General features: G+C 41.3%; 1 protein-coding gene across 4 annotated transcripts in view; it reads right to left on the bottom strand.

Moving 5' to 3' along the window:
- The window catches only part of pcnx1 (pecanex 1), a 273,657-nt gene that overhangs the window by 158,174 nt on the left and 103,308 nt on the right, over window positions 1-12,175 (bottom strand). For all 4 annotated transcript variants that reach the window (XM_078233420.1, XM_078233421.1, XM_078233423.1 and 1 more), the window contains exon 5: window positions 9,581-9,670. In XM_078233420.1, coding sequence (XP_078089546.1) covers window positions 9,581-9,670 — 90 coding nt within the window. The remainder of the gene's footprint in view (window positions 1-9,580; window positions 9,671-12,175) is intronic.

Here is a 12,175-nt window from a genome sequence, read left to right as displayed (position 1 = left end):
CAGAATATCCAAAAACCGGCTTGAGATAGTGGGAAAACAGGGTCTTAAGAGACAGAGGTACTTGAAATAATTAATTTCAGTAAAGAGAAAGCACTGAAGAAGTTAATGGGACTAAATTCCAACAAATCCCATGGGTCCTATATCCTACAGCAGTGGCTGCAATCTTCCAAAACCACTAGAATCTATTACTTAGCAAGTGGACTGTAAAGGAACAAATGTAACACTGCTATTCAAGAAAACAGGGAGAGAGAGAACAGGGAACCATCAGCCAGTGAGCCCAACATAAGTCATCAGGAAAATGTGAGAATCACTGTAAAGTAAGTGATCAGAAGACACCTGGAAAATCAGAATATGCTGAGAGTCAATTTGGTTTTATGAAAGGAAAATATATTTGATAAATAGATTAAAGTTTCTTAGAGGATAGAAATAGCAGAGGTGATAAAGGGGAAACAATTGATGTTGTATATTTGGATTTCCAAAAGGAATTTGATACAGTGTCACAAAAAAGGTTCTTCTACAAGATAGAGGTTCACAGGGTTGAAAGTAATCTGTTAGCATGGATAGTGGGAGTGGTTAAAGGACAGGAAACAGAAAATACAAATAAGCATGTCATTTCCAGGTTGGCAGACTGTGACCTGTGGGGTGCCACTAGGATCAGTGCTTGAGTCTCAGTTATTTACAATTTATATTGATCACTTTTAAGGAGGGGCGGAGAGTAATAATATCCAGTTTCCCTGACAAAGTTGGGTGGGAAATTAATCATGAGGAGGAAAGGAGGGGCTAAATTTTAACTCACTCAAAATCCATTCAATTACACAGAGTTAAAATCAGGACGGGGGGTCTTGTGACTTATTGGGTAGCATCCTTGCCTCCGAGCCAGACGCTGTAGATGCAATTCCCACTTCAGGACTTTACGGCCAAGGCAAGTGCATTCATAAGTGCTCAAACAGGTTGAATATCAACTTGAAAATCTTCACAACATACACTGATGGCAGCTGGTAAGAGTGGGAGAGATTGCTGGTCAGCCATGTAATGGAAAGAAATTGAAGCCTCTACCATCACTATCCACAGCTCCAGGCTATAACATGCATGTGGACTTGCCTCCTTGCCCTACCCATGAGGTCATGGCGCTGTGGGTTGGACCTGTCTTCAGGCAGAGAACATAGCAAGAAGAAAATCAGGCCCAAGGAACATAGAACATTACAGTGCAGTACAGGCCCTTCGGCCCTCGATATTGCGCCGACCAGTGAAACCAATCTAAAGCCCCTCTAATCTACACTATTCCAATATCATCCATATGCTTATTCAATAACCATTTGAATGCTCTTAATGTTGACGAGTCCACTACTGAGTCTGCGAAGGGATAAAGACAGGTTAATTGAATAAGCAAGAAAGTGGTAAATGGAGTATAATGTGAGAAAATATAAGGTTATTCACTTTGGTAGGAAGAATAGAGAAACATAATTTTTTTTAAATGGTGAGAAACTACTAAATTTTGGTATTCAGAGGAACTTGGCTGCCCTTGTACAGGAAACAAAAAGTTCACATTCAGGTGCAGCAAGGACTTAGGAAGGCAAATGCTATATTGGTAAGGGCAGTTGATGTCATATACATGGATTTTAGTAAGGCGTTTGATAAGGTCCCCCATGGTCGGCTTATGATGAAAGTGAGGAGGTGTGGGATAGAGGGAAAGTTGGCCGATTGGATAGGTAACTGGCTGTCTGACCGAAGACAGAGGGTGGTGGTCGATGGAAAATTTTCGGATTGGAGGCAGGTTGCTAGCGGTGTGCCGCAGGGATCAGTGCTTGGTCCTCTGCTCTTTGTGATTTTTATTAATGACTTAGAGGAGGGGGCTGAAGGGTGGATCAGTAAATTTGCTGATGACACCAAGATTGGTGGAGTAGTGGATGAGGTGGAGGGCTGTTGTAGGCTGCAAAGAGACATAGATAGGATGCAAAGCTGGGCTGAAAAATGGCAAATGGAGTTTAACCCTGATAAATGTGAGGTGATTCATTTTGGTAGGACAAATTTAAATGTGGATTACAGGGTCAAAGGTAGGGTTCTGAAGACTGTGGAGGAACAGAGAGATCTTGGGGTCCATATCCACAGATCTCTAAAGGTTGCCAGTCAAGTGGATAGAGCTGTGAAGAAGGCCTATAGTGTGTTAGCTTTTATTAACAGGGGGTTGGAGTTTAAGAGCCGTGGGGTTATGCTGCAACTGTACAGGACCTTGGTGAGACCACATTTGGAATATTGTGTGCAGTTCTGGTCACCTCACTATAAGAAGGATGTGGAAGCGCTGGAAAGAGTGCAGAGGAGATTTACCAGGATGCTGCATGGTTTGGAGGGTAGGTCATATGAGGAAAGGTTGAGGGAGCTAGGGCTGTTCTCTCTGGAGCGGAGGAGGCTGAGGGGAGACTTAATAGAGGTGTATAAAATGATGAAGGGGATAGATAGAGTGAACGTTCAAAGACTATTTCCTCGGGTGGATGGAGCTATTACAAGGGGGCATAACTATAGGGTTCGTGGTGGGAGATACAGGACGGATATCAGAGGTAGGTTCTTTACGCAGAGAGTGGTTGGGGTGTGGAATGGACTGCCTGCAGTGATAGTGGAGTCAGACACTTTAGAAACATTTAAGCGGTTATTGGATAGGCACATGGAGCACACCAGGATGATAGGGAGTGGGATAGCTTGATCTTGGTTTCAGATAAAGCTCGGCACAACATCGTGGGCCGAAGGGCCTGTTCTGTGCTGTACTGTTCTATGTTCTATGTCTTACTGCAGTTGTACAAGATTTTGGTGGGATCACACTTGGGAGAACTGCATACAGTTTTGGTCTCTGTACCAAAGGAAGAAGAAAGTTGCCTTTGAGGTGGATGGATTCTGGAGACAAGAGGGCTTTCTTATAATGAGAGAATGAAATGGGACTACATTCATCAGAATTTAGAAGAATGAGAGACGATCGCAGTGAAACGTGTAGGATTCTGGGAGGTTTTGGCAGGGCAGATGCGGAGAGATTGTTTCCCCTAGCTGGAGAATCTGGAACTGGGGGCACACCCATGAGGGTACTGAACGGTGGAATAGGTCTGAGAAGTTGTGTGGTCTACTCCTGCTCCTATTTCTTAATGTTCCTTTTTGCAGAACTATCCTACCCAAGAGGTAGGATATGAGATTTTTTAAAATGAGATATTTCTCTCCACAATTACCGAAATCTGAACTTTTGAGGGGCATTTAGAAGGAAAAGATAGAGGTAGCATCTTCAGAAAGTTTTACTTTAAATAGGATATCGTACACTGCTTTACTGCACAGGTTAACCCTTTTACTTCATATCAACAGTGCAAAGTGGCCTTTGGTGTGCAAAACAGACACAAAAATGTATCTGGCCAATTGCGATTTGTGATAACCTAAACATTTTTTCAAATCATTGCACAAATACAATTCATGGCAATGTAAATTTGATTTGTGTGTCAATTGATACTTCACTTGTCAAATTCGACAGACTAAGTGTATGTTATGGTAGGAGTGCCCAAATTGCAATAATTGGGCATGCGTAGCTTGAGCTTAGTCAGTCAATTCCTCATGCCTAGACATTTTTTAAATCACTTGTTCATTCTGCTTATTTCATGTCTGGATGTTTCTAAAGTATTTTTGGATAAATCCTACATCAGTACACCAAGATCAGAGACTTAAGCCTCTTAAGATACCTGCACGGATTTAACCTTTATATGTGCTGCCAAGATTTCAACATATACTTCACAAAGACAAAATACTTGGGAATCCATGCACTGTCTGCCTTTGTCTTCAATCCATAAATTATCAACTACGTACCATGAGAAAAGTCAGAAGTACATTTCGCTCATTGCGATTGTGTCCCATTTTGGAAAGGTTAGATATGAATCCAAAACAATGCCCTAACAAGTGTTCAGAAGAGAAATGAGCTGAAGAGGGCTACACAGCCCTTGAGTCTGTTTCACCAATCAATAGGGTCATGGATAGTCTTCAAGCTCACTGTTTCACCCAATTCCCGTATCCATTTATTGTTTTAAGAGTCCAAACATCTGTCAATCTCAGCCTAGAGTATACTGAATGGCAGAGTGTCCACAACTCTCTGGGGTGAACAATTTTAACCAACCCCTTGCATGAAACAATTTCTCCACATCTCAGTCCTAAACGGCTGATATTCTGCCTCAGCTTCATTCTCCTGCCTATTCCTTGCATTCTTGGATTCCCTGAGGGACCGTAAAACTATCTCAGCCTTGAATATACTTAACGACTGAGCATGGGTGCTCTTGTACAGGAAACCCAAAGTTAACATGCATGCGCAACAAGGAATTAGGAATACAAACAATATGTTGGTCTTTATTGCAAGTGGATTGAAAACACAAAAGTAAATCTTGCTGCAGTTGTACAGAAGTTTGGTGGGAGCACACCTGAAGTACTACCTGCAGTTTTGGTCTCTATACCTAAGGAAATATATACTTGCCTTAGAGATGGTGTAATGAAGGCTCACTAGACTGATTCGGAGATGGGAGGGTTTTCCTTCATGGAAAAAGTATGTTAGGCCTATATCATTGTAATTAAGAAAAATGAGGAATGATCTCATTGGAAAATATAAGACTCTGGGAAGTTTTAACGGCAGATGCAGAAAGTTTGTTTACCCTAGCTGGAGAACCATGGGCACAGGTTAAAGGGCAGACCATTTAAGATTGGGTCAAGGAGAAATTGCTTCATTCCAAGGGTTGTAAATCTTAGAAATTGTGAACCTCAGAGAATTTAGGATGCTCTGTCATTCAGTATATTCAATGCCTAGATTGGGCTCTTAAGGCAATCAAAGGTTATGGGAATATGGATGGAAAAATTAGCTTGAAGATCACCCATGAACCTACTGAATGGTGGAACAGACTCATAGAAATCATAGAAACCCTACAGTGCAGAAGGAGGCCATTCGGCCCATCGAGTCTGCACCGACCACTCGAGGAGCCGTATGGTCTACTCTAGATCCTGTGGAACTCCACATCAACATTTACAAATTTCATGCCTTTTAAAAATAATTCTGCTGTTGCGTTCTTCCTACCCAGGTGAATAACCTCACACTTCCTATAGTGTGCTCCATCTGTCACTTTGTTACCCACTCAGATAACCAGTCTATTTCTCTTTGCAACCTCTGTGCCCTCCTCACAATTTGGATTCCAACTTAGTTTTGTATTTTCAGCAAACATGACTAAAAGAATAAGACCCTAGCACTGATCCATGCAGCACTTCACTCATCACTCCAACTTGAAACAGCTCCATTTATCTCTTTGTTCTTCTTCCTCTCTATGGACCAATTCCTCCATCCATGCTGATATATTACACTCATCTCCATGAGCCCTTCTTATATTGCAAATTATCCTTTGTGCAGCATCTTTTTAAATGCTTTTTGGACAACCAAGTATGATTAAAAACTCATTAAGCATAATTTCCCCTTTGGAAAACGTGTTGACTGTCTGATTGTACCTGATTTTCCCAAGCGCATTGTTAAAACTTCCTTAATAATAGATTCCAGCCTTTTCCTACAACTGCTATCAGGCTAACTGGCTTGTAGTTCCATGTTTTTTTTCTCCCTCGTCTCCTGAATAGTTACGTTTACTCGCTTCCAATCTGCCGGGGCCATCTTGAACCTAAGAAACTTCAGAAAATCATAATGAGAAAATAGAGACAAACAGAACATCCACTATCCTTGCAGCTACCTATCTTAGAACCCAGGAAGTAGGCCATCAGGTTTGGTGTACTTGTCAGAATTTAGTCAATTAAATTTCTTATTCTCTGCTGATATTATTTACCTTAAGTTCCTAGTTCTTATGAGCCCCTTGGTTAGGTACTGTGAAGACAGATAAAAAAATATTTTTCAACAGATCTGCCTCATTTGCCAGGATAATTTATTTTGGTTCTGCCTCCAAAGACCGATGTTTACTTTAGCTACCCTCCTTTTTATATAGCCTTTGCAATCTGTTTTTATATTCCTGGCTAATTTAATCTCATTCTTTTTTTCCTCTGGATAAAAGCAAATTACTGGAATCTGAAACCAAAAGAAAAAATGCAGGAAAATCTCAGCAGGTCTGGCAGCATCTGTAAGGAGAGAAAAGAGCTGATGTTTTGAGTCCGGATGACCCTTTGTCAAAGCTAAAAGGCATAGAAAGTGGGAGATATTTGCACTGTAGAGTGAGGGAATGAAAGATGAGGCATAGTCACAAAAACAAGGGGAAATGCTGCTAATGGCAGTCCATAGAGAGAACCAGAAACATCAGCTCTTTTCTCTTGTTATAGATGCTGCCAGACTTGCTGAGATGTTCCAGCATTTTCTCTTTTTTTCCTCTTTGTCTCAACTTTTTGGTCACCCATTCCTGGTTTCTAAATATCTCTCAATCCTCAAGCTTACCAGTGTTGCTCTCAACAGTATAAACCTCTTCTCATCTATGCTATTAATTTTTCTAGTAAGCCACAGACAGATAATTCCTGCTGAGTTTTTAAAAATATTTTTGTTCAAAATTTTGTATCATTTCTTTAAATGTTTCCCACTGTTTATTTGCTGCCATTTATTTTAATCCATTTACCCAATCAATCATAGCTAGTTCTCCCATCATCACCATGAAATTGGATTTGTTTAAGTTTAAGATCTTGTTTTGGACTGAAGGATCTCAAATTTAAAATGGAATTCAATTGTGATATGAACACTTCTTCCCAACAGATCTTTTACTATGAAATTACGAATTAGTAAAATAAACGCTCGTGGTGTAGGAGGTAACATTTTGGCATAGACTGAAGATTGGCTAACAAGAAAGAGTTCGTATAAATGGGTCTTTTTCTGTTTGGCAAGATGTAACAAGTGGTGTGCCACAAGGATCAGAGCTGGGGCTTCAACTTTTTACAGTTTATATAAATGACTCGGATGAAGGGCATGAAAGTATGGTTGCTAAATTTGCTGATAACACAAAGATAGGTAAGAGAGTAAATTGTGAAGAGGACGTAAGGAGGCTACAAAGGGACATCGATAGGTTAAGTGAGTGGGCAAAAATTTGGCAAATGGAGTGTAATGTGGGCAAGTGTGCAATTGTCCATTTTAGCAGGAAGGATAAAAAAGCTTATTATCTAAATGGTGCATGAATCACAAATACACAAAAATCACAATACAGCTACAGTAAGAAATTTAGAAAAGCTAATAGAATGTTACAGTTTGAGAGGGGAATTCATTACAAAAGTAGAGAGATTATACTTCAGTTGTATAGGGCATTGGTGACAGATCACATCTGGAGTATTGCGTAAAGTATCTATCTCCTTATTTAAGGGAAGAAGCAGTTCAAAGAAGGTCAGTTAGACTTATGCCAGGAAAGGTTGGAGAGGATAGGTTTGTATCCCCTGGTCGGTGCGGACTCGATGGGCCAAACGGCCTCTTTCTGTACTGTAGGGTTTCTATGGTAGAGTTTACAAGAGTAAGTGCTGACTTGATCAAAACCTTTAAAATCCCATGGGGTATTAAGAAAGTGGATGTGGAGAGGGTGTTTCGCCTTGTCAGAGAATCTAGAACTAGGGGTCACAGTGAAAATAAGGGGTCGCTCATTTAAGACAGGGATGAGGAATATTTTTTTCCTCAGAGGGTCATGAGCCTTTGGAATTCTCTTCCTTAAAAGGCAGTGAGAGCAGAGTCTTTGAGTATATTTAAGGCAGAGCAAGAGGGGCCAAATGGTCCACTCTTGCTCCTAACTCTTAAGTCCGTATGTTCCTGCCTCATTACACAATACCAGATTTAAAATAACCAACCTAGCTGGATCCAAAAAGTATAGTTCTAGGAAACTGTCACAAAAGCATTCCAGAAACTCGGCCCTCCAAAGTTCTTTGCCAATTGCTTTGTCCAATGAAATTAAGGTTAAACTCCCCCATGATTATTACTTCTCTTTGCTATAAACTTCAATTATTTCCCGTTTAATGCTCTGTACAATAGTATAACTATTCTGAGGGGACCCACAAATAACACCCACTAATGGTTTCCGACTCTTGTTACTCTTCATCTCCCCCCCATACTGATTCCACTTCCTGATCTTCTGGGCCAAAAACCTTTCTTACAATCGTCCTTGTATCATTAAGACTGTAACAACATAAAATGTAGGAGCAGCAGTGGGCCATTTGGCCCATTGAAACTACTCCGCCATTCAATGAGCTCTGACTGATCTGAAATGATCATTCTCAAATCCACCTTATCCCCATAACCTTTGATTCCTCTACTGATTAAAAATCTGTCAATCTCAGTCTTGAACATACTTAACGACCCAGTCTCTACAGTCCTCTGCAGTAAAGAATTCCACAGATTTACTCCCCTCAAAGAGAAGAAATTCCTCCTCATCTCGGTTTTAAATTGGTGACCCCTTACTTTGAGATTATGCCCTCTGGGGGAACAAGGGGCAACAAGCTCTCAGTAGCCCATCAAGCCCCCTTAGAATCCTATATGTCTCAATAAGGTTCTCTCTCATTCTTCTAAAGTCCAGTGAGTACAGTCCCAAGCTACTCAACCGCTCTTCATAAGAAAATCCCTCCATACCTAGGATCAACCTCGTGAACCTTCTCTGGACTGCCTCCAATGCCAGTACATCTTTCTTTAGATAAGGGGACCAAAACTGCTCACAGTATTTTCTTTATTATCAGGACAATTCCTCATTTTCCATTCTGCCTGTCTTTTCGAAATGTTAAGTATCCTGGAATATTTATTTCCCTACCTTAGTTACTTCGCAACCATGTCTCTGTAATGAAGATTAAATCAAACCCATTTATCTCTATTTTTATCATTAGTTTTCCTGTCTTGTTATGAAAGCTTCGTTCATTTCGATAAAGAGCTTTTTTTAAAAACTACGATTCTTTGCATGGACCTTATTCGTTGACACACAATTAATGTTAAACTCTCTCTTCCTGTCCCAATTTGCCAGTTTTACCCAAATCACTATGTTGCTCCATTGCCTTGACTTTTTTCTTCCGATTTCTAAATTTCCTTTCACCTGATCTTCCCCTTTATCAGTTAAAATCCTACCCACAGCCCAAGTTATGCAGTTTTCCAAGATGCCAATTCCAGCCCAGTTTAAAGTGCAGCATTTCTTAAGGTAACAACTCCCTCTTTCCGCATTACTGGTGCCAGTGTCGACTGAATCAAAACCCCTTCTTCCCATGCCATTCATTGAGCCACAAGTTTAATTTTCTAATCTGTATGGCCCAAAGTCAATTAGTGCATGAATCAGATCGCAATCCAGAGGTTATTACCCTTGAGAATCTGAATGTTCCACCTAAGTTTTCGCTCTTCTGTAATGCATATTTCCCAACTAATTTAAACTAGCTCATTAAAAGCATATTTATTTTGCTAAATTATACCTTACACAAGCAGATCAAGCTTCAAATTCTAATATTCCTCAAAATAGGCTGTAACACTGTAAAAATAAAGAGGTGATTTTAAGTGGAATGCAACAGAATATCAGCTGGATATATTTATGGAAACACCAGGATAACAACAAAATCTACTGGATTGTTTGCCAGTCAAATCCCTGCAGGCAAAGCTCACCTTGCTCATCATTCGCATCTTTGTACAAACTGCAGCTCTGGCCCAAGCTCAAACTAATATCATCAGAGGTTTTTGCAGTTTCTTCATCCCCTATAGTGGACATGAAAAGAATTGTCAATCTCCAAATGTCTAATGTTAATTCTCTATTGCAAATATATACTAATCTGTAGTGACCCTCCCTGCAGAAAATACATTCCCAGCTGGACACTGCTGGAACTCAACTTGTAGGGCAACAGACTTGCAATGACTTTGCTGGATAATCCAGAGTGCTAGCTGCAGGTTAGAATCCAGGACGACATGGTGGCAGAGTGGTTAGCACTGCTGCCTCACAGCGCCAGAGACCCGGGTTCAATTCCCAGCTTGGGTCACTGTCTGTGCGGAGCTTGCATGTTCTCCCCGTGTCTGCTTTCCTCCCATAGTCCAAAAGACGTGCTGGTCAGGTGCATTGACCATGCTAAATTCTCCCTCAGTGTACCCAAACAGGCGTCAGTCAGAGTGTGGCAACTAGGGGTTTTTCACAATAACTTCATTGCGGTGTTAAGGTAAGCCTACTTGTGGCTTAATAAATAAATAAGCTTAAACAAAGGTGCAATGTGCAAGGATGTTTCAGTATGTTTGTGTCAGCCCCACCCCCTCCTTACGGAGTGGCCCAAAATATGGTCAGTCCATACCCAGGAAGGAATCTGATGACTGCTTCAACAAGCAGACAATGGGAGAAAGCACACCTCCAGCATCTGGCTACCTTTTTACCTGGCAGGTGGCAATACTTAAGAGTTTGTTTTGCATTAACTCTATTTGAAGAGTTCCTCATGACGATACCAGAGTGTCTTTCTGCTACACGTTACCCAGTTAAAAGAATCGGCTTAATCGACATCTGTGGGCAGCGAACTGCTTGAATAATTGACTCACTAATTCACTACATTCCAGTGGGCAAGCACCATGGAACTCATCTTGTTATTTAACTGGAGGTGAAAATCTGCAGTTAAAAATGTTGACATACATGTGACAGCTCTCCTGTGTTGTACCAGCACCATTAAAGACTGACATTCCCAAACTCTCAACATCAAAGGTTGAAATTGTGCCTTTATAATGCAGAAAGCACAGAAACAATTGCCAACCCCAAAGTAACAACAGTTCAATTGCACAGTACAGGTCATGTGTTGTTAAGATGTCAATAGTTTAGTATTATTTTTTTTTAGCTCATGCACCACAAACACACAGTGAAGATCCAATGTATGTGATGGATGCACGCAAAGCTTTGGTACTCAAAGCAAGACTACATTCTTCAAACATTTTAAAGGCACAGTCTATTTTAATTGATCCTGTCCTAATCTTTGAGAATTTTAAAACTCCTATCATATCACCTTGCTATCAGCATTTTAACAGGAAAAGTTCCTACTTTATGCCAGTGTTTTTTAGTTCCCCATGTCAAACAGTGGATGGCTCGGTGGCACAGTGGTTAGCATTGCTGCCTCACAGGGACCCAGGTTCAATTCTGGCCTTGGGTGACTGTCTGTGTGGAATTTGCATGTTCTCCTTGTGTCTGCATGGGTTTCCTCCGGGTGCTCTGGTTTCCTCCCACAGTCCAAAAGATATGCGGGTTAGGTTGATTGGCCATGCTAAATTGTCCTTTAGTGTCAGGGAGATTAGCAGGGTAAATACGCTGGGTTACAGCGATAGATTTGACAAAAAGCTGAAGTCTTGGCCACATACAGAACACACGCAATGTTTCCCCCCGCCTTCCCCCCCCCCCCCCCCCCCCCCCCCCCCCCGCCCCACCGTGAATGGTGCAATGTGTAAACAATGAGAAAAAAAACGTAGCAAGGGAGAAAATAGGCAGTGACGAATGGCTGACGGCTGAACTAAATTTAACACAGGGCAGGATGGGCCGGAGGAGTTTTGGATATAGTTGACGGTGCAGGTTCAATGGGCTGAGTGGCCTCTTTATGCACTGCAAGGATCCTATGACAAACAACCTCAAAACAAAATAATGATTTAATGCTAAATTCCTCTTAAAATATCTGCTATGAATGGCACACCATCGTTACTCTAGTTTAACATCATGTGCTATCTTAAGTGAAGTATAATAGACGTACTTTCAGTGTGTTTTCTATAATAAGTTGCAGCGACCAAAAACAACCTCCAAAAGTAGTCTTTTCAATTTTAAACATGAATCCAGGGAAACTGACAGCAGCAAAATTCAGTTCATAATCAAATCAAACTGATCTTGGTCATGATCGTCACAGTGTACTTTCACTGTTGCAAAAGATATGTTCAGTAGGAACCCTTCACTGGCCTACATTTGTTTTCATAGAAATCATAGAAACCCTACAGCACAGAAAGAGGCCATTCGGCCCATCGAGTCTGCACCGACCACAATCCCACCCAAGCCCTACCCCCGTATCCCTACATATTTACCCACTAATCCCTCCAACCTACGCATCTCAGGACACTAAGGGCAATTTTTAGCATGGCCGATCAACCTAACCCGCACATCTTTGGACTGTGGGAGGAAACCGGAGCACCCGGAGGAAACCCACGCAGACACGAGGAGAATGTGCAAACTCCACTCAGACAGTGACCCAAGCCGGGAAT

The sequence above is a fragment of the Mustelus asterias genome, chromosome 18, assembly GCF_964213995.1.
Source record: "Mustelus asterias chromosome 18, sMusAst1.hap1.1, whole genome shotgun sequence".
NCBI lineage: Eukaryota > Metazoa > Chordata > Chondrichthyes > Carcharhiniformes > Triakidae > Mustelus > Mustelus asterias.
The sequence above is the reverse complement of the archived record's forward strand: the minus strand, read 5'-3'. Positions and strand labels throughout refer to the sequence as shown.